The sequence below is a fragment of the Poecilia reticulata genome, chromosome 2 (assembly GCF_904066995.2).
Source record: "Poecilia reticulata chromosome 2, P_reticulata-male-v2, whole genome shotgun sequence".
Classification (NCBI taxonomy): Eukaryota; Metazoa; Chordata; class Actinopteri; order Cyprinodontiformes; family Poeciliidae; genus Poecilia; species Poecilia reticulata.
In genome coordinates this window covers 6,729,517-6,753,172 of record NC_088831.1, presented here as the reverse complement: position 1 = coordinate 6,753,172, position 23,656 = coordinate 6,729,517, and the positions used below count along the sequence as shown (strand labels likewise).

Here is a 23,656-nt window from a genome sequence, read left to right as displayed (position 1 = left end):
AGAGTCTAAAATCCACTGTCAGGGTTGCAAAGAGCAGACATTATCAGTCATTTTGTCAGTCTGAAATATGAACCTTGCAGTATTTTATCAGAATTTTTAATCGATTAAACAAAATCTGAAAAGTGTGGCACACATTTTTATTTCACATCATAAGTCAATGCTTCGTATCTTCCACAAAAAATATAGACGTGAAGCGTCTGTGGAGATCAATTCTTAATCCGATTCAGGTCTAGGCTTTGACTAGAACATTCTAGATCTAAGGTATCCACTGCACCTCTGATTGGATAGAGTTTTGATCCCTGCTGAAGAAAAGCATCGCCACAGCATGATGCTGCAACTGCTGTTGATCACCATAGGAATGGTGTATAATTATGCCACGTACAACTCAATGATTCTAAAAACAAGAACTGAGTGAGCAGGTTTGAATTTATTGTGTTTTTTTTTTTCTCAAATCTTTTTGAGATAAAAATATAAATATTGTCTCAGATTTGAACATAGAACCCTGCAAGTATTTGCTTGAGAGTTGGTAAATAAATCAATAAAAGTTGAAATTAATCCATTCATGAATGGGGTTTATTTAACCTCATGTTGAGTCCTGCCTCAGTGTTTGCAGAAACACAGCTGGACGCTGGCATCACAACGAGCTGAAGTGAAAAAGCGGAAGTCTGAAGTTGTATTTTGTAATTCACAGGAAGCTGAGCATTTAGCCTTTCTAGCTCACTCAGGCCAAAACAAATAGGAGGCTCTAAGGGGATGCTTGACCTTTATTTGTTTAAGCAAACATACTGAGACTTTTTCTTGTAAGTCTTGTAGGAAACAGAGTTTCGACGACAGCATGTGAACAAAGAAATAAGTGTTTGGGAAGCAGCAGAAGGTGATGCAGATATGATTAAAGAAATTCTCAGCACATTGAATCTGCATTCACCCCTTAAAAGGACACAAAATCTGCAGCACCTGTAAAATGACCAGAATAAAGATCCTGGAGTGGCCTAGTAAAAGTAAGAACCTTAAGAAATTGTGGTATGAGGTTAAACAGATTGTATTGCATTGCCGTTCATGACGTCTTTTCACATAAATATACAATTATTATTATTATTATTTTTTTTATCTAATAATGTGAAGATTAAATGTATGACTGCTTTCTCTGCAGCCTCTGAAATCTTTTAAGGGTTAATGGGCAGCGATTGGAACTGCATGAGATCCCAACCAAAGTCAAAAAATAGCTCAAACTACCTGCTCTCAAAAACCACAGTTGCGCCGTTTTGCATTTTTATTTCCAAACGAGAAGAAGAGCAACACATAAAATCTAAAAATGACACACTGGCAGATGCAGAGCAGATGTTTTTTTTTTAACGACTTCATGTCAAGGTCTTGGGGCTTACTTCTCGTAACATTCCCCAAAATTTCATGTAGTTTTTATTTATGATTCACTGTGCATATTGTTGTGCCGGTGGAAACCACCTGAATGTGTGAACGATTGTGGGTGTGTGACTCTTGCTAGCTGGGTTTTTTACAGCTCCCGCAGAAAGGTGGACCTCAGTGGCCGTAGGGGTTTCCAAAGATCAACACAGCCAGTCTTCAACGCGAAGTACGCTGCATGTTTGAAGAATTAAAAGTCAATATTTCTCTGTTACACACAGATCTGCTTCACAGTGCGGCTCTATGTGCAGCACAAGGCGTCCATTGAAAGATGGGAGATGAGGGGGGCTGACGCGGGGGGTTACGAGTTGTTGGGACGCCACTTCATGCCTCCAGTGCTGCCGATCATAGACTAATGAGGCTGTGTAAGATTGATGGGCTTTTTTCCATATAACAATGGATATTTCAGTATTTTAATGTATTTCTTACATTGTATAAAAAATGGCTTAAATGAAAAAAATCCGCAACGTGCCAATATTTTTATCCGATTAATTGTCAGAATAATCAACAGGTTAATCGATGACTTGTTTCAGCCCTATGGTCTCAAAAACCAGTAGAGGATTTGTGCTTTTCAGATGGATGGCTTCCAGATTCACTGAGGTACAAATATGATGCAGAGGACCATTTTCCTTGGCAGCTTTTCAACATAGGAAAGACATAAGAACATGTCAAATAAGGCAGATGTGTGTTGCTCCTTAAAAGTCAAGAAACAACCACAATAAAATCCATTGAACGTGTCTGTATTTACAGTCTAAGCAATAATTTAACAAACTACTGCTGTAGCTACGCAGCTCAGTTATCATGGATGTTGCTGTGGAACGTGACTCCATATTGAAAATTTGCCTATTTGCAGATCTTTTCGTAGAAAATGTGGCTTGGGAAGCTAAAATCCCTAGGAAAAAAGGCTACTTTACACGCCACTGACTGCCATTCATTTTCATTGGTGCTGATTGGTTGTATTCTAAAGAGCAGAGGTAAGGAAGACATTTGCAATAGTGTTAAGATGGTTTCCACTGTGCGTATTAATGCATATTAAGGTATGTTTGGTGTTTGAACTATTAAAATATGCAGTTCCAAGGGTTTTTAGAGGAGGTCTCAAGTATTCATGGATTTCACCTATTCATGGACAACTGTGGTTGCCCATGATTACTTTCACTCGCTTAACTGACAAACTGTCGGGTGAGAAGACGTGAGAAGTCTTGGTCAAAGCACGACTTTCGCTCAGCTCTCACCATGCTTGTAATCCTTTAGCCTCTGCGGTGACAGGCGCGCTGTAAAAACACAGCCCAAGGAGGTCATCCTGAAGTTTACACAGAAACGAGCCATTCATCCTCAAAGGTGGAGGAGTGGGGGGCCTGGGGGGTGACTCTGCTGTGGCGAGGCTGAGGCTGAGAGAGATGGATGTCCACCCTGTGAAAGCGGAGGATGAGGCCGGGAAGTGTTATTTGTCTTTCATGCTCTACTGCGCACATGTTGAGCCAAACGAGCCTGCCACATGATTTATTGTTGTCATTAATTTCTGAACGGTAGGTCACCGCTGCCCCCTTATCAGATTGACAGTCAATTCTGCAGCCAGGCCCGACCAATGTCTCAGACAAAGTGTCATATTTTCTGCTTGTTGACACAGACCTTTTGACGAATATGTCAACGTAAAGACACAGTATTGCAAATCTAGCATGCAGTGCCCTGCAAAAGATGTCACATCCCTTGAATTGCTAAGTTGTGACATGCTACATGTAATTTAGCAGAGGTTTGTTTTCACTATGTCTAAAGCCTGATGAGGACAATTTGAAGTGACATGGTGCAAAGCATAGTTGTTGCAGGTGAAAGGTCAAACGTAAGGTGTGCACTTCACAAGAAAGCCAACTCAGAAATGAAAGCAGGAATTCAGCTTCTTGAATACGGAGCGTGGTATTTAGAATAAGAAAATAAATATGTTGTTGTTGTTCTGAAAACTAAAGGCTGAAGCAGAGACATTTTACTCCAGCAGGAGGCAGAGATAGTACATCTATAGATTAATTATCTTGATAAGTTCATGGAATCAGACATAATCAGTCTCCATTCATTCTTTCTCAGCATTTAGAAAACATTGCACATAATGATCTTATGTATGGATACATGTATAGATATGGAAAGTATGGATTTACACGAGAATCTGCTTTCTGCAAATCTCATGAATTTAGTTCTTTTTTAACACAAAATCTTCAACTAAATCTAAAACTGGTTGCTCAGTTTTTGGAGAAACTTTACAGTTTGTTGAGCACAAACAGAAATGCCTAGTCCTCCCTGTTGCCCCCTTCATCTCTCTCTCTCTCCTACACACACACACACACGCACACACACACTGCTGCCTCCCTCCACCTCCCTGCTCCCTCTCCGGTCAGCGTGTAGCTGTGTGTCGATGTGTACCGAGTTTCCCCTCGTGGTTTTCATACCTCTCTCTTTCCCTCCCGCCATGTGAGGCACCGGAATCTGCACTGCTTATCGTTTTTTTTCTGCAGACTCTGGATGTAATGATGAGCAAGTAAGTAAGGTTTTTTTTAATTTAATTTTTTTATTATAAATATGCAGTGTCTAAGCAGGCACGTGGTCCATGAGAAGCTGGCTGTGTCGGTTCAAATGCTGTGTTTTTCTGTCCATGCGTGTAATTCTCCTTGTTGTGCATGACCGCATTTCCTGCAAGCTCTTTGCCTTCAACTTATCGCCGTCTCCATGCGCTGCGTTCAGCATGGATACCCGTTTGTTAAAGACATCAGGTGATGTGTGGTGGATGTTTCTGTTGCTCCCTTTCAGCCAAAGTTGTGCGAAAGAAGTGAGGCAGAAGGCATGTGGTTGATGAAATGATGTCTAAGCTCTTGTTGTGATGCTAATATCGCCAACCGGAAAGAGTCCACAAAGTTATCTGTTTCCAATATGATCCTTGATATCAAAACAGATTTGAAACATTAAAATGTTTCAGAGCATCAAACTAACTTTATTGTCGGAGAATTTCACCAAGTAAATGTGAAAGGTAGTTTTCAAATTGTTTGATCTACAAAGCAGATCTACCAAACTTGCCCTATGGGAAAACATTATTGTCTCCCTTGTTAACATATTAATTAATAATAGTTAATCAATTTCACTAGCCAGACCCAGGCCTGATAACTGTCAGACTGAAGAAATATTAGAACCTGTCAACATGAAGTAGGAAAAAATATATTGATATGATTATCAAATCTATACTTGGATTGGCCATAAAGACCAGAAAGTTGATCATTTTCCTCGTCATAGGCAGTTAAATGAAACAGTAAAGTAGGTATTTTTCTATCAACCAGCCATGACCAGGTGCTCTCTACAAGATTTTAGCAGAGGATTAAAAAAAAGAATCAGACATTTCAGAGAGGCCTGGTCTGCACAAGACTCCACTTCTGAAGAAAAAGGAATGTAACTTGTTTAATGTTTGCTGCAAAACACCTGGACAAATCAATAAAATACCAGTAGAACAGACTCTGGTCAGATGAGGCCAGAGTTTGGGACATTAGTTTGGGGCTATCTTTTAAGTACATGGTACTGGCAGGTTCAAAATAACTGAAAGAACAAGGAAAGGAGAAGTGTACTGAAACATTTTTGATGACAGAACCTTACGATTACTAAAGACTTCAGTGTTTTTGGGACAAGGATCCCAAACACACAGTCAAGTAAACTCTCAGTTGGCTTTAGAAAAAGAAAAATAAAGTTGCTAGAAAGGATCCAGCCAGTTACTTTACTTGGATAGAACAGAAAATCTACTGAAACATCTGAACATCAGCGCTGAGAAGGATAAAAGTTACCAAACTAAACACAACTCTTCATTCTGGGGTTGGGAAGCAGCCCTCCACCTGTTTGCTTTCCCGTGGTCCTCCTGAATGGACGAAGTTTGTTCAGTTGTCTTGTCTCATCATGTGACCCAAACACTGGTCATGTGAGGTGGCTTTGAATGGATTATTCTGTCTTTTTTTGTGGCGCTCCTGAATGTTGTCGGTCCCTGCTCGGTGTTTGGTGACGACAGTCCGGTGTGTGAAGCAGTTGTGATTACAAACTAGCGAGGATACATTTGAGTGACTCCAGCTGGTGATACTGTTACAAGATAGGTTAATTTTTCAAAAGAAGACAGAAAATGCAACTATCTCCAATTTAAAAAAATAACTGCCATCTCAAGGTCAAAACGAGTGAAATGTACCCCATTGCAATCCAATCAGATTATGAGAATCAGATCCAATTACATGAAGTTCAGTTGAATCCAAATTATTAAGCAATACAGTCCAATCCAGCTGATCACTTAAATGTTAACTAGTACAAAGTTATCCAAGGAAACCCACGTGTTACTGACTCTGCAGCATCCTGAGCAAGCATGTGGCGACAGTGGAGAGAAAATTGTGCACAAAGATGTCAATTTTCTTGACAAACACCTTTTAAAATAGACACATTTCATGCTCCAAAGTGATTGAACAAAAATGTGACTGAACATAAACAATTCTGCCAAAATCCCTCTACAGTGACGTAAAAGATGCATTGCCAATTATTGCAAAGTTACTGCAAAGACTTTTAACTTTTTTATTTTTTTCTAAAACAAGTCGTTTTAAGATATTCTGGGAATCATGCACGAGACTTGTAGAGATTTTCCCCAAGATGTATTCCCACAAAGTTGTGAAACACTTCTTCAACCATCCTGGCTGGACCGTTTCTTCCAGAAAAGCAAAAGGAAAGGCGTTCACTGATAAGGCAGCAGGAGCAGAGGCGAGATGATCCGTGCAGCTGTGCACCTCTTTAGGATTCTTCCTCTCTACCTCCTCTCGCCGGGGCCAAACCGCCATCATTAGGTTTGGCACACAACCAGAGCATCCATTGTTGGGGCAGCCATGGCACGTTAGTGTGTCTTTTTAACTGTGGCTAAACTCAGTCTATTCACTTGTAAAAGAGAGCAGCCATTGGCAGAAAGTTGGCAGGTTGCACAGAGAGGCCATTCACCCCTCTAGGAAGGAGCTGAGAACACTGCCTCGGAAATGGTCCTCTCTGAATATTTTGATGGAGAGGCTTCGGGTGCCCTCTCAATATCCGTTTGCGCTAAGTCGAAAATCTCCACAATACTACTGGATCAATACTACTGCTGGTTACGGTTGCGGGGTTGCTTGCTTTGAAAGAATTTCAGGAATCTGCTTTTCAGATTTTTTGTGAATCTTTTTCTTTCAGATTAAGGAGGAATCTGGAGCAAGAATCCCAGGTTTTCTGGTAGTAAGGAGGAGTGGGTTGATTCACTGTTTCCTTTCAAGATATCTGGACTGAGTCCAAGTACTCGGGTGGTTTCAACAAGAGTCTGATATACGAGGGTCAGATGTGGGACCCCCAGCTTTTATTTTTGATGCTTGCAGGGAACAAATTACAGGGCAGCTGAATGAACAAATAATTACTTGTAATTAATTTCCCTGTCATACATCTCCACAATGAGAAGCATTTGGATTTGATTGAAGCACGCCTCAGCGTGTTCTCCCAGCGTCTCAGCAGGCTCGTTTTCTAGACCCTGCGATTGTCCGTCTGAAATTGCTCCATCTTTTGTGGGCATCGTGCGACATATATGATTATCTTTAATGGCGGTTCTGCAAGAAATGAGGGAAGAGGCCTAATTCATCCTGAGGAGAAAAAAAAAAGAAAAAAGAAGAATAGCGCCGACTTTGCATCAGTAGGTGCTTGTTTGATGTATTGAAGCTTGTCATCTAGTCACAAAAGAGGTTCTTCCATGCCTTACTCTCCCCGCCTTCATTCATAATCAAGCAGTGGGTTGAAGGTATTCAAGTGAGACGCGCTGAGGGAGGGCCATCCTATTGGCTCATGAGAAGAGTGAAATGTTCTCCGCTACAGTTTCTTCTGGAGACAAAGGCAAGGGTGCTTGAATACTCGCAAGAAAGTTCTTGTGAGTAAATGAGACCGAGGCTCCAAAACACAAGAGTCGCTCCGGATCAATATCAACACTCAATTCACACCTATGGCTTACCGTTTTGCTCCTTGCCACTTCCATCAAATCATGGACTCCCCAATGTCAAAAAAAAAAACAAAAAACAAATAATAATAAAAAATATACACTAAGAGACCGCCTTCTCATGCATAGTATCTAATGGAGTCAGCCAGGTTTCTGCACAATAAACTATGAGAAAGATATAGAAAATTGGTTTAAATTGTTGGTTGCTGATGTGAAATTTCCCCCCATCTGGTGAGAATTGGCAATATACCAAAAAATTTCAAGACAAATTCACCAAAGTCAGTCTGTCTTTGCTTTGACACAAAGGGAAGTGATTACAAGAGCCATTTACAATAGCACCAAATTTTTGTGGCTGGACAGATTTTAATTACTGATGTAGCAAAATAGGTTATGAGCATAAAGGGATTGCTACTATTTTCCGATATTTCCACAGATGGAAGACTTATTTAGCAAACTTCAAAAGTACAAGTTCTTTTGAAGCCCGGAGGTCTGGAAATGTGAACTTCTTTGTGATTTATCAGACTCTAGAGTGACTATGTGTTATTGCTCAGCAAAGCCAGGTTTACGTTGCGCATATGCACATCCTCCCAGAGCAATGCTTTTTTTTTTTGTAAATTAAAGTTAAAATATTGATCCAAGTATTTAATTTACAACGTAAAGACATCAACCTCTAAGGTTGATGAAAGGGTTGAGTCTTTTCTCCAAAGAGAGGTGAGTATTTAAAGAACTTATCCAAATCATGTGGCAGTAACAAATGTTGGAGTGAAGTGCAAGAACAAAGGGATTGCCCATATATAGGCATTGGGTTTAAAGAGGAAGCAAGCAGAGCTGTTTCTGGTGTAGGAAACTGTTAACATCAGAGGGGATGATGGACAACAGACCTCAGCCTAATGACCTGCGCTCCACATTAGTTTTGGTCAACAGTGTGTATTTCACAATCCAGTTAAGCTTGTTCTCAGTCAGTGTAAAGTTCTACGACTGTTGATTGTTTTGGTCTGCTGAGCATTGATTTTATCAAAGCAGTGAGTGCTGACATTACTGCTTAATCAGGGTTTTGCTCTGTGTGACTTGAGTTTTAATCTCTCCCCGTGGAAATCCAGGTATTTAAGAAGCGAGATTAGTCCCGAGTGAGTAAAACAGCACACATACAGAGATGCCGAAACATAGAGCTGTCTTTCACTAGTGTTATTTACTGTATGTTACAGCAGCTGGTTCCTCAGTTAAGACCTTGGCATGGTTTCTTGTACGAGGAGGTCACATGTTTTACTTTGAGGTCCTGTGGGATTTTTTTTCCCCGCCTCAATGCAAACACAAAATAGGTCACATGAATTGGAGAGTCTGTATTTCTAATCTCCACACAAGCTGGTATGGCTTTGTGGTGTTTTTTCAACACGGGCGGCATCATAAATAAATCCTCTGACGGGCCGGTGGGTTTTGGAAACAGCGCCGAGCCTGAATTTCTCCTGCCGTACTTCCTATTTCACCTCGACTCTGGCTGCATGTTCAATCCAAAATAGCTCCAGGCTAATTCAGCCATGTTGGATGGACCGTCATGGCACCAACTTTTGATAGTGATATCACTGTTTTGTTTTGCATGCTGCATTTTTGTTTCAAAATAGCCTAAAAGGTTGCTGGTAGACATATTAGCATTACGAACAGCTTTCCAGATCACCAAGAACTTCAAAGTGTGAGAGTGACTGTTGGAGTCGAGAAGGATTCTGGACAACCAAGAGGCTCCAGCCACCGTTGTCCAAGACAGACATCAAATACAGAGTTTCTGCAAGAATGGACACCAGAAGTCTCATGCAATTTTAATTTATGGTTTCCCTACTTGTTTGGGTTCATTCTTCATGTCTTTCTTTTCTTGTGCTCTTTGTTCCTTTCCTTTACACCTTGTGTCCCTTTCTCTTTCCTTTTCATGTCATTCTTTACTTCTGCCCTTTATCCTTTCTGTCCTTCTTTCCTTAACATCCTTCCTTGAATCATTTCTCTCTGTATTTTTTGTTCAGTCCTTAATTGTGCATTTCTTTTTGTCTGGCTCGTAAAAAGGTCCTTAGTCACTTCCCTCTTCCTCCATTTCTTTCCTTTCTTGTGTCCTTCATTTCCTCTTTCATTCAACCCTTCCTTTGGTTTCTGGTTTTTCCAAACTCCAAATTCAAAGCCTCATTCTAAAATTGATACCAAAACTTCTACAGTGTTGAGTCCTCAAAAGTCTGCGATTTTTACATGAAAAATGTGTCGACCCGTCATTTACTTTCACCAGACACAGACTGATTGTCTGTATGAGTATGTTTCTGTGCAGCCCTGGAGAATTGGTGTGACACTTGCATTGTTCCCAAACAGACAAATCCCAGAACATCAGGCCTCTCTGTTGCTGGGCCGTGCACCGCCTCATTTGCAAAGCCGCAGCACAAAAGCGAGGCCAGCGGTGGAAGCTGCGTTTCCCTCCCCACTTCATTGAGCAACAATGTAAGAACCAGCAGGTTCAAAAGCCTCTGCCTCCACACACACATGCAGTTCTCGCAGCGAGCAATAGACGGACAGATCTTCACTGCCTTCATTCCCACGGCTGGTGGCAAACTAAAGATGAAAACTGACTGCATGTTGCAAGCCATTTCTGCTGCCTTTATATCACAAGTGTCACCACAAATTTAGATACAACTAGGCCAGTTCAATACTCTGAACTATTATAAAATACTTCTGGTCTCAATGTTTAGGGTGTTTTGTTTTGTTTTGTTTTGTTTTGTTTTGTTTTGTTTTGTTTTGTTTTGTTTTGTTTTGTTTTGTTTTGTTTTGTTTTGCATGCTGCAAAACAAAACAAAGAGAGGCTAAACTGTGCTTGTTTAGTCTCTCATGTTTTCCTCTATGATTGGTCTTTGGTTAATTTATCTTGTGTCATGTTAAATTGAAATTAAAATTGAAACAGTACTTTACTGGTCCCAAAGGGAAATTAAATGTTGTTAACTCAAATTAATTCAAACTTCTTCAAAGTTATTTTAGCTGCGTTCCTGTTTTCTAACGCTAAAATAAATAAATTTAAATTTGATATTTAATTGTCAGGCGTTTTTTTCTGGTGTCACTGGTTGTTTATTTGTTGCATTTTCTCAGATTTAATTATGTGTAAATGTTTCAGCTTTATTTAGGCTTTACATGTGAAATGATGCAATTTAAAGTCATTACAATTTTTGTTTGTTGAGGATGTGCACTTTCTTCAGAAATTTCTATCATGTCTACACATCTACATAGATGCGCATTTGTTATGATTTCTTTGGATAAACTTCTGCATCCTTAAACTATTCTACTAGAAGCACACAAGCAAACATCCACATAAAATACTCGGCCTCGCTGGTTTACTACAGCTTTAAAACTCCTAAAGCTGTTTGTCGGCCCCAACAGGCACAACTGATACAAACCAGTCCCCTTGTGAACCTTAAGTCATCATCAGTGAGCAGATTTGATGTGCATAAATGGATTTTGATAAGAGTTCACGCCCCCTGTTTGGCTGTGAGCCCAGACGAATCTCTCAGAGGAGGCCCTCAGTCAGAAATGGCACCTTCGGTTTGTAGAGGCGGCTTTAAAGAGATTGGCAGTTCTGGCCCTTTTGAGGTGAATTGGCCGTGACTGTATCCCGCTGACAGTGAGAGGCAGGGCTGTCGGAGCAGACAAACAGAGGCAGCATGGGGACTCAGGGCTGATTTAGACGAATGCCGAATGGAGCAGAAAAAAACCTGTAAGCTGCTACATGATAGATGTTTTTTATTATTATTTTACCATCTACATTTTAGTCTTAATTCTTCATTTTCGTCTTCGGCAGGTGATTCTTGCAGACCTGAATTGGGACTGAATGTGGTTGTAACTATGGTAACGACAGGGTGGAGGGCATGGACCCTCTCCCCTTGTGGACTCATGCTGGTCATTGGTTGGTCTGTGAGTCTGTCCCAGTGCCAGAATGTCAGTCTTGCAGATTGCAGCAGGAAGGAGCATCCTGTTGTCTCCTATCAAGGTAAGCTCTTCCTTTTACTCATTAAAAGTCCTCAAGCTTAGATTAGCTGACGAAATGCATTGTGCGCTTTTCTGCGAGGCATTGATGCATATGCGTTAAAGCAGCACAATCTGAATGTCTCGCATATCTTGGCACCGCAGAGGTCAAAGTCCGAGGACTTAGAACAAGTCTGTGTCTGGAAAACAAATGACTTTCCTGTCTGAGCTGCAGGATTAGTGTTGTGAATGTGAGCGTGTGCTTGGTTGCTTCGCAGCCAAGTTCACTAAAGCATTATGCGATCAACTCTCCTGAAAACTGGAAACTCTATCAGAGCCGGTCTGCAACTGATGGACACGATCTCATAAAAAGCTTTCACAGAAATCAAGAGTTGAGTTTAATAAATGATAATAAGGGGCTGTTTTTATTTTTGGAATAAAGGGAAATCTTTCTCTACTGAAAAAAAAAAATCCCCCAAAACTCCTTTCAAATGTTTTATATTTTGATATATTTCTTTTTACTTAAACATGTCAGTCTTTACGTCTGACATATGTCTTCCAATTTCCAGGTTTGAGGATGAGGATGTTTGAGTTCTCCTATCCAGGAGTGAAGGATTTCTCCCAGCTGGCCATGGACATGAGCAGAAACCAGCTCATTGTAGGGGCACGGTCAGTACAACCGTTAACACACCTTCCCCACTGTTTACAAGCTGTTTTCTAATCAGAAGTTTCATTTTCCAGAAACTTCCTCTTCCGGCTGAGTTTAAGCAACACCTCCCTCATACAGGTAAGCAGGAGGTGTAGAATAATTAATCTGTTTTAGCCTTTTAGGTTTTATTCCGTGGGACACACCAAATTTAGAAATCTCTGGGTTAAGATGAAGATCTACATTAGGGCAGAAAAGACTATGGAAACTCATAGAAAATCTGAGGAAGAAATTCCAACATGGATTTTTTTGTACACGAATTAACTTTTAAAATTTAAAAAAGCCTCTAATGGCTTGCCTGCTCTACTGTCCACCCCTCATTCATAATCTTGCTATTAAATATTTAAAATCTTAACTGCTAAAACTGCTCCATACACTGCAGCCAGTACTTATAATATAAATACTCAAAATCGTTTTTTAATGTTTTTTTTACTCAGGCAACCGAATGGTCTCCTGATGAAGACACAAAGCGCTCGTGTCAAAGCAAGGGGAAATCTGAGGTGATATGTTACAAAATCTGGCCGAGTCGATCATTTTCACTCAAGCAAACTCAAACGCTACAAACTTTTCACTCTCCAATGACATGCAGGACGAATGCCAAAACTACATCCGGGTTTTGCTTACCAATGGGAGAACGCTCTTCACATGTGGAACAAATGCTTTCACACCCGTCTGTGTATCTAGGCAGGTTGGTACTAACTGCCTTTTCTGAACAGTTTCCCTTATTTCATTTGATATCTAGGTGTTTTTTTGTTTGGATATTTATAGAAATATTTATTCCATTCTGTTAGATTTCCAACATCAGTCAAGTTTTGGACACGGTGAACGGTGTTGCCCGCTGTCCCTATGACCCCCGCCACAACTCCACTGCCATGGTGACGCACAGGGGGGAACTGTACGCCGCCACGGTGATCGATTTCTCCGGACGCGACCCGGTCATCTACAGAAGCCTGGGGAACATGCCGCCCCTTCGGACCGCCCAGTACAACTCCAAATGGCTCAATGGTTAGAACAGAACCACACCCATTTGACAATACTCTCTTTCAAACGAGAGAGTATTGTAACTCAAATATGTCTTCCAATTTCCAGATTTGGAAGCCCTAAGTCAACTAGATGAAAGTTGACTTTCAACTAGTTGAAATTCATCTAGTTGACTTTCAAGAGTCAACTAGATGACTCTTGATCGTGCCCTAAGTAATGTCCAAATTAGTTTTCCATGTTCATTTACCAACTATGATCGTTTTTTTTTTTTGTTGTTGTTTGATTTTTCACCAGAGCCTCATTTCGTGTCTGCCTACGAAATCGGCCGGTTTGCCTACTTCTTCCTGAGAGAGACTGCCGTGGAAAACGACTGTGGGAAGATGGTGTTCTCTCGGGTGGCGCGGGTCTGTAAGAACGACGTTGGGGGACGCTTCTTGCTGGAAGACACCTGGACCACCTTCATGAAGGCTCGCCTGAATTGCTCACGCTCAGGTGAAATCCCCTTTTACTTCAACGAGCTGCAGAGCACCTTCCACTTGCCGGAGCAAGACATCATTTATGGCATCTTTACCACAAATGTGTGAGGATTATTCTTTTCTTTTTTAACATGTTTTACCTTGAGTCTGTGAATCTTGACTCTTTACCTTCTCTTTCTTGTCAAACTGCTCAGATAAGACCATAATTAAAACTTCCCTGTTTCCTTTAGGAACAGCATATCAGCTTCGGCTGTTTGTGCCTTCAATCTGAGCTCCATCACTTTGGCTTTCAATGGACCCTTTCGCTTCCAGGAGAACCCCCGCACTGCCTGGCTCTCTACTCCTAATCCTATTCCCAATTTCCAGGTATAATCCCCAAAGCCAAAGATAATCTATTTCATGTTGAATCCAAACGACTGTTTGCTTCATCCTCCTTATTCCTACAAAACTAATTATTCCCCGTAAACAATTTTAGGAATTCCTGTCATTTTGTCCACCTGAATCCTCATAAAATACATTTGACTAAAAAGCAACAGATACACTCAACTCGTGGAAAAAAAATGTATTACTTGTGATAAGCATGGGATTACAGGGATAAAACTGCTGACTTTTTTGGTGTACAGTTAAAGAAAACGGTGAGTGTTTCTCAAAGTGATATATTCAACAAGTCACAGAAAACAACCAATCACAACCAGTTAGCTTGTACATACAAAGCCTCAGCTATGAGCAACTAAAACAATGGTCAATGGTCAGACAAACAGCTTTACCGTCGCTGGTATTTCATAATTGTTTAAATTTTCAAGGCAGTAAACCATAAAAGTAAAATGTTTCAGCAAAAAATAGAAATGTAACAATTTCCCAAAGTCTTAAAATACAGATAGCAACATCATCTTTTACAGAAGAGAAAAAAACCATCTCTTTGGTCTTTTGTTTTACACAAACCTTTATGGAAATGTTTGTTGTGAATTCTTGATGAACTCTTGTAAATACAAGTACAGCTCAAAAATGTTAATATTCTCAAAAAGTTCAATATTCATTCCAGAAAGTGAAGACCAAATATCATATAGACTCGTTACACATGGAGTGAAATATAATAAGACTTAACCTTACCAATGGTAAGGCTGAGTGGAAGGAGAAAGTGTTCTTTGACCTGTTTGCGTATTATTGGTCTTCAGTGCGGCACACTGGAGGAAGACGGCCCCGGCGGGAACCTAACGGAGCGTAGTCTTCAGGACGCACAGCGGCTCTTCCTCATGAGCGACGTCGTCCAGCCAATCACCACCGACCCCTTTCTCACCCAGGACAATGTCCGCTTCTCCAAGCTGGTGGTGGACATCGTGCAAGGCCAGAGCACTCTCTACCACGTCATGTACATTGGCACAGGTGACAAAGGGAGATTTATTCCTCAGTAAAATATGTGATAATTCTCTAGATACTTTTCTCACTTTAAATCTGATGTGGCCTGATCCAATCAGAGTATGGCAGCATCCTGAAGGCTCTGGCCACAACCAACAAAAGCCTTCATGGCTGCTACCTTGAAGAGCTCCGGATCCTCCCAGAGGGGCAGAGGGGAACAATAAAGAGTCTGAAAATCATGCAGAAGGACAGGTCGCTGTTCGTGGGACTCGATGACAGACTGGTGAAGATCCCGTTGGAACGCTGCTCAAGTTATCCAACCGAACGGTACGAAGCTGACCACCTGCCTTCTGAATGAGAATCTGCTGTACCAGGTTGTAGAATATCTTGGAAACGTGTTACCAGCTGAAGACATCTGCAAACTGACTGACAATGAAATTTCAATTAGATTTGGGGCTAGACCACCTTCATCAACATGCTTTGAGCTAAACAAATCCATTGTAGGACTATCTGCATTGTGTAATGGTGTACTGAGATATCAATTTACACCAGAATTTAATCGCTTAAGTTCTCAGATTTAAAGAGAATGCTTGTGCAAACCACAAAACAAAGACAAGGCTTTTGTCCACATTAGGAGCTGCTTGGAGGCTCGGGACCCTTACTGCGGATGGGATCTGGAGCAGAAACTCTGCACCACCATTGAGGGAAGCTCCAACATGAACCATTGGATCCAAAACATCACCGAATGCCCAGTAAGAACAAGTTCTAGATATTACAGTAACCCTGTAGATTCCTGGATGATGGTGACTAAGACTCATGTGACTCCCTTGGAGATGAGGAACCTGACGCAAGACGGTGGGTTCGGTCCCTGGGCAGTGTGGCAGCCTTGTAACCATGACGATGGCGAGGGCACTTTCAGCAGCTGCAAGTGTCGGTCTCGCTCGTGTGATGGCCCGGTGGCCAGATGTGGAGGGGTCGAATGCAAAGGTCCAACCATCCAAGTGGCGAACTGCTCCAGGTAAAGTTGATTTTCATGGAGATTTTTTTGGACTTCAACACTAATTTCTAAATATCCATTAAAACAACTTCAGAATTTAACTAAAATAGCCCACAAGATTAACACCAATAAATCCGAAAATGCTTACATTAACCCAATCTTCACCTAGAAACGGTGGGTGGACTCCCTGGTCTTCCTGGGGTCAGTGTAGCAGCAGCTGTGGCATCGGATTTGAGGTGAGGCAGCGGTCCTGCAACAACCCCTCGCCTCGCCACGGGGGTCGAATATGCGTCGGTCAGGGTCGGGAAGAGAGGTGAGGAACACGCCCTGCTGTGGCTGCTACAAATGTGTCAGCACTGACAGTGAAGACATCGCATGTTTTTGTGATTTCTTTTTTGTAGGCTGTGCAATGAGAAAAAGCTGTGTCCCCTGCCTGTGTTGTGGACAGCCTGGGGTCCCTGGGCTCACTGCAGCGCTGAATGTGGCGGAGGGGTCCAGTCCAGGACTAGAACCTGTGAGAATGGGAACACCTGCCCTGGATGTGCAATGGTACAGGCGTGCTTTGAATAAAATCAAAAGTTTGTGAGAAGAAAACTGTAGAAAATCTATAAATACTTTTAAAAAAAAGTATTTATAGATACTTTTTTTTCTCACAAATCAAAAGTTTGTGAGAAGAAAACTGTAGAAAATCTATAAATACTTTAAAAAAAAATATTTTGAAAAATGCTGTTTCTTTTATGTTAGCTTTGGTGGGGAGTGTGTAGTGCAACTAAATACTTTTGAGATTCCTTTATACTGATTTCCAGGAGTACAAAGTCTGCAACCTGGAGAGCTGCCCTGAGGTGCGCCGCAACACCCCTTGGACACCCTGGATGCCGGTCAACGTCAGCCACGACGGGTCCCGCCAGGAGCAGAGATTCAGGTACACCTGCCGGGCGCCACTTCATGACCTCCAGCAGCTCCAGCTGGGCAAGAAGAAGCTGGAGACCCGCTTCTGTCCACATGACGGCTCTGGAGCTTGTCAGACTGACTGTGAGTACCGGACACGATGGCACAACGATGCTGATGAAGCAGTAAAAGCACATTTCGTCCTGACTGTGAGGTCACAGTTTTTATTTCTACACTTTTCCAGGTCGGGAAAAGTGTAGAAATAGAACAATTATGAAGACATATTTGTATATCGAGACTTTTCCCTTTTCCTTTATTTCCTTCTCTTTCTTCATTTCATTATCAGGACTGTAACGCTTAATCCGTTTTTTGTTGTTGTTGGGTTTTTTTTTATTTTGGCTGCAGTAAAGAAGTGAATTCAAATTTGAAACCCTGAATGCTTTGGATTCATATGTAAATAATTTGTGATTGTGGGTGCCTGTTTGTGCTTTCAGTTTGACCCATATTGCACCTCATTAATTAATGTTTCATAACACTCTGTCTGCTGAGTCTGCCAGGGAAAATGCTGGCCCTTTATTTGAACTCATGGACCATTTTGATTTTCTGAACTCGTATGATGTTTGGACGCTGCTCATAACCAGAATTGAACTTGTTTTGTTGTATTTAGAGCTTAGAAATTCAATTTACTGAAAGTAAAAGTACTTTCCCCGGATTTGCAGCTCTGGTTGAAGAGTTGGTGCGGACTAGTGGCAGAACTACGTCCCAGCCCCAAGGTGCCCGATGGGGACCATGGGAAACGTGGTCCAGCTGCTCCCAGCAGTGTTCCAGAGGTTTCCGGACCAGGAAACGCAGCTGCTCCACATCAGAAGGAAGGACCAACCTGGCGGCTTGTGCTGGATCTCCAGTGGAGTATCAGGACTGTAACGCTCACCCCTGCCCAGGTAACACCGCAGTTCAGTCACTGTACACTAGTTTACTATGTTTTAGCCAAAATGCCTCAAGTTCAAATTCACTAAAGGGATGCGATATTATTGAATTTTAGGAAATAAAATGTTTACTTTCTTTTTTGTAATTTGTAATTTAGTAATTTAGTAATTTATTTCAGACAAACCTTTTATAACAACAGAAAGTGTTTTTAAATATTATATGAAAACAGGCAAAGCGGTTGAATGATAAATCTGCTGAATTTTCTTTATCCGATTAATCGATGTAATATTCGATTCCTAAAATGATCGTTAGCTGTTACCCCACTTTTCCATACGAATGCTTTGCAGTGAGTGGAGCCTGGTCATGCTGGTCTGCCTGGACCCAGTGTTCATCCAGCTGTGGAGGCGGCCACTACCAGCGAACTCGGACATGCAGCAGCCCGGCCCCTGCAAACGGAGGGGACATCTGCATCGGCCTGCACACAGAGGAGGCCCTCTGTAACATACACCCCTGTGAAGGTATCCGCTGCACATGCAACGCAAAAGATGTACCTCAATGATCCTGCAGCCGGAATTCAAGACGAACGCGGTGCGACAACTCTTGAATCAAAGAGGTTGAAAACAAATGCAAGCCACACTTTTCAGATAAGATACGCTGAAGTTTGTTTTTACATGACAGAACGTGAAAAGGAAGAAGGGATATTAGTCAACTGAAAGGCTGCGAAAGCTTTAAAAAACGTTTGCAAATTCATTTCTTTCAAATCGATTAGGTTCCTCAGTGAAACTGCACATATATTATTTAAAATCCATCTTTATTGCCAGGTCAAATAAAAGCAAGTAATTTATCATCTATGTTTTGTCAGTTTATGATTTTTTAAAATTATTTACACATTAGTTCTCCCCTAGAAATACCTCCATTTATCTTTTCATTCAATTAAAACTGGAAGTGCCATTGAGGAATTAATATGACCTTAAATAACCTAAGGTTTTTCATATTTTTCAGCATGTCATCAAAGGATATAATGAACACTGCTGGGAAATTCACCACAAACACATCAATATTTGCAGTGAGAATGAAAATAATTTGGGTGTGTGAGCCTGGACAAATACGCAGGGGGGAAAAACAGATCTAGTACTGTATTTTGTGCAAAATAAAAGGAGGATTTTTATTGTTTCTATACGCTGCGTTGCAGGCTGGGGTGAATGGACAGATTGGGGCGAGTGTGACGACGACGGTGTGCAGCATCGCAGCCGGCGCTGTGGAGAGGAGCAGGAGGCTGAGGCCGGCCTCTGCCAAGGAAACCTGACTCAGTCCAGGCCATGTCAGCCACATGAGGTCCCAGGTAAGCAGGCATTTCTACCAGGACACTGCTTTAGAAAGAGGGCAAATTTCTGCAGAGACCCAATCAATGTGATCAGTGTTTCTTCCTTTAACTCTGTCTGTTTTCAGTGATTTTACCTGGGCAGGAGAACCAGAGCTGTGGAAGTAAGTCGGTTGTTTTTAATACTCTGTTTTTTCTAAGGTCACGTATTTCTTAATATATTTGACATATAATTTGAAAGAGATGTCTGTATAAAAAACAACAACAAAAAAAAAAATTCTATATGATAAAATGAAATCAGATAGGAAATAAGAAGTGAACAGGCTCACTGAGATTTCTTCTATACTTAGCAGAAAAGAGTTGCTTTCTGTATTTAAATACAATCAGATTGAATTCATTTTCTTAGCCTTCCATACATTTGAGCAACTTCTTTGCTTCCATGTCTTCTGTACTTATTTCTTGTGTCATTCCACATTTTTACACATCCTAATGTATATATTATCGAAATAGCTTTGAAACAAGACATGAGATTTCACCTGCACTGGGCTACACGTTTTGTTTCCAGCTTTCACCTTGTTCCAGTTGGTGGCGGTGGGCCTAGCCAGCTTCTTTGCTGCAGCTCTCCTCTCGGGGTTGGCGTACTCGTACTGCCACCACCTGAACCGGCCGTCGGCAGAGTCCGCCGTCATCCACCCCAGCACACCCAACCACCTGACGTACAACAAGCAGGGCAATGTCGCGCCAAAGAACGAGAAGTACATCCCCATGGAGTTCAAGGTGGGCGCGTTGCTGTGATGCGATTAGCACTTCCCCCCACTCACAGATTTATTCTGCTTTGGAGCTTTTGTCACTTTTTTGTCAAACTAAGAAAATTAGTGAATGGAAAAAGTCGCTTTTGAACAATAATAAAAGTTGTCCAAACCAACCAACATTTCCCATCATGTGTTTGTTGCAACTTGCAAAGAGTCTTACATCAATGGATGATGCTAAGCCCACTATTCATTGCAGATTTATAATTTAGCTACATTAGAGCGTCTTTAAACATGTCAAGGATCATCTTATCAATTGGATTTAGGTCCTGGCTTTGACTAGGTAACTCAAGCAAACTTGGGATTGCTTCAGGGATTTTCCGTCGATTTCATACACAAAGCCCTAAACGTGTCCAACAAATGTTCATTATTGTTCTTGAATTTCTTTAGATTAAGTCTTAATGTGTTCTGTATCCTATATATAATTTAGGTAATGTCTTTTTAAACACTCTCTTTATGCTGCAGACACTAAACAAGAACAACCTCCATGTGAACGACGAGACATGCAACCACTTCTCCTCCCCGATGGCGTCCAGCAACATGTTCACCGCCACCTACTACCCTCCCTGTGTGAGCAAGTACGATTTCCACCCCGACTCACCCTGCAGGTCCTACATGCACAGCTGAGAGGAGCCGTTTCCATGCCAACGCAACCAGAAAATCTTCCTGAAAGCTAAAAACATTTTCCTGGCCATTGGAATTTTTTTTTATTCAAGGTGCAGTTTCACCCCAATCACCAGAAATGTCCTAATTAAGGACAAACATCCAAAAAGTTTTCAGTTAAAATCTACTGTTATAAATTATAAAGAACATCGTTGAAAATAAATGTTGTTTATTTCAGAAATTCAATTCAAAAAGTGGATATCTTGAGGTTCCACTGGGACAGTAACACTTATTTCTTTTAAATTTGATAATATGAACACCTTAAAGTTTCAGAAAACTTGATTGTTATGCAAAACCAATAAAAACAGTTATTTCAAAAGGATATGAAACAATTCCTATGAAACATCGGAAATCTGGCTGCCTATTCACTACATATTTCACCACATATTATTGGAAAGTTGAGTGGAAGGAAAAGGTTCAACTAAAAAAAAGGCATAATAAATGGCAGTCATGGGAACATTGTGAGTCCTATTAAAGCAGTCTGGGCTTCCTGGACACCTCAGCAGCCTAAACTGCACTGATGTAGTAATTCATGCAAAAGGAGCCCTGACCAAATAGTATGTGGGAATACTTCTCAGTTGGGTGACATTTCTGTATTTAAAAAAAAATACAGAAATGTATAAGTCTAAATAAAATATGAGTTTCACTTTTTGAATGGAATTCCTGAAGCAAACGTTTTGATATCCAAATTTGTAGAGATGCACCCATAGAAAGAAGAAGAAGAAGACCTTCCTCTGGTGTCAGACACCATGTCAATCATAAACAAAGAGCTGCCTTTGGTCAGGTTGACCCATGAGTCACCCAGATGTCACTGCCAGAGGCTCACGGGAATCAAAACAAAAAATGTCGCAGCCTTGAACTCTTCAAGCGGGATGTGTGAACTCTCTGAAAACTAAAAATGGCTCCTGACGTTCTAAGCTGATGTTCTGTTGGAGTGACAGAGAGATTTCAACTCTCCAACACGAGGGGACTGACTACATCGTAATAGGAACCGTCAGGATTTCTTACACGCTGCTGAGCTACAGACTGGTTCACAAGGTATAACACATGGTAACAGACATGCACTCTGAACGGATTTCTACTTTGACGTGTAGATCTGTGGCTCACTTGCTTTAATTTTTGTGTCAAAACTACAATGAAAAGACGACGAAATGGAAAACTTAAATGTTGTTTATATCAGAAGAATGTATAAATTATCTCCCAGGTGTTCAGTGGTTGAATATTCGGGGATGTGAACATAAAATTCAACCAAGTTACATCTGAGGTATTTCCAGTTCTGGTCAGAAGTTTACATACTTCTTTGATTCAAGGTTTTAAAATGGATTTAACATGTCCTTCCAGAATAGAGGGGTTACGCAACAAATATCCTTAGTAAGGTTTGAATTTATTGTGTTTTTAATCCACAGAGAATCAAACTTACAGGCTTAAATTTATACACAAGCAAAAGCAGTAGTGGTTTGTCTGCAGCTTGCTAAAGGAGACCAAATGTTAATGGTAAAATCTATAGTAAATTGAAAAGATTTTAAATACTGTTGCAGTTGCAGGCTTTATACTTATTTGCAAAACAACGGGTCAAATAAATCCGCATAAACCCCAAGTTATTGACATTTATTACAGTAAATGTATATATAAACTTCTGAATGAAACTGTACTGTATATAGAATATTTATTTGGTTAAGGAAGTTTCCCCATCTGTGGTTCTGAGCAATATCCCTGATGATAATATATATATATATATATATATATATATATATATATATATATATATATATATATATATATATATATATATATATATATATATATATATATATATATGAATCACACATTTTGTTAAATCACAAACAATTCAGCTTTTGTTTCTCAAACTGAGTAGATACAAATCAACATAATCAAGTCATAAATAAAAGAAACAATCAAGTTAATCTATCATGTGTAAATATTGTTTTTATGTGCTGCCTCTTAAGTGTTTGGGCATAATGTTCAAACATTTGAAGCTATTTCTTAGAGCTCATTCATTGTTTGATTAATGAGAAACAAACACAAACAGATGTTAATTTGAACTAAAGTTTTTCATCCGTTGGATACACTGTTCTGAAAAAGTGTTTGCCCCCATTCAGATTTTCTCTTTTTTTGCGTTTTCAGTGAAAGTTATTATAATGCTTCATTTTTTCTCTCTCTCTTTTTTTTGGACAAAAGACAAAAGAATTTAGGCCATTTTCAAGTACTTAGTTAGCAAATTAAGGAAATTATTTTGAGGAGTACCACCAGCAAATTAAAGGTAAATAGATCCATGCATATTCAGACTAAGGTTAAAAAATATATGTAAATATAAAAACAGAGATGGTACAGTAAAAATTACAGCATGAGAAAAGTAATACAGTAGAGCTACTACAAATAGCATTCTAGATTTAATTAGAAAGATGCAAAACATGATCCTTGGTATGTTGAGAATATACATCAACAGGCATTAGTAGCAGATCTGCCACAAAAGGTTAAAGTGCTGGAAGGTTTAAAGCAGGGGTGGGCAATCTTGGTCCTGGAGGTCCGGTGTCCTGCAACTCTTAGATGTCTCCCTGGTCCAACACACTTGAATCCAACAGCTGAATCACCTCCTAACTGCAGGCAGGTTCTCCAGAGTCCTACTAACAACCTCATTATTTGACTCAGGTGTGTTGAAGTAGAGATGCATCTAAAAGTTACAGGAGACCGGCCCTCCAGGCCTGGAGTTGCCCACCCCTGGTTTAAAGTATAAACTGAAGACATTTGAAAGGAGGTAAAAATGGTTTCAGTGCACTGTGCCTTACTTAAGGTTGTAACATTCTATTATCATTTAATTTTTCTAAAGTATGAATTTATCCTAGGATTTCTGCGTTGGCACTCATTAAGCAAAGATGTCATTAATAACACCGGAGATATTCAAACGGAACATTTTTGCACTTTTAGCTGAAATTACACATTTTTCTCCATGTCTGGTGCCAAATTACAATGTTTCTTTGACGGATATCTTTTCTGAATATGTTAGAAATTATATGATATTTTAAAATAGCAAAAGGAATTGTACCGTTTTAAGCTGGTGACAAATTTGGTTCACTTCTTGCTGATGTAGCAAAACTCCTACTTGTACTATAACTGCCCTTAAC

At 40.5% G+C, this 23,656-nt stretch overlaps 1 protein-coding gene across 1 annotated transcript; it reads left to right on the top strand.

The window, feature by feature from the left end:
- Positions 1 to 3,756: 3,756 nt before the first annotated feature.
- On the top strand, positions 3,757 to 20,976 carry LOC103475124 (semaphorin-5B-like). The gene is made up of 22 exons (XM_008426547.3): positions 3,757 to 3,943; positions 11,226 to 11,414; positions 11,959 to 12,058; positions 12,131 to 12,176; positions 12,533 to 12,595; positions 12,685 to 12,783; positions 12,887 to 13,100; positions 13,371 to 13,656; positions 13,783 to 13,918; positions 14,728 to 14,935; positions 15,028 to 15,235; positions 15,543 to 15,660; positions 15,742 to 15,926; positions 16,075 to 16,218; positions 16,307 to 16,454; positions 16,712 to 16,937; positions 17,513 to 17,734; positions 18,068 to 18,238; positions 18,913 to 19,062; positions 19,170 to 19,205; positions 19,607 to 19,818; positions 20,316 to 20,976. Exons 2-22 carry the CDS (start codon positions 11,270 to 11,272, stop codon positions 20,475 to 20,477), a joined length of 3,279 nt encoding a protein of 1,092 aa, XP_008424769.1. The 5' UTR covers positions 3,757 to 3,943; positions 11,226 to 11,269; the 3' UTR covers positions 20,478 to 20,976.
- The last annotated feature ends 2,680 nt before the right edge of the window (positions 20,977 to 23,656 follow it).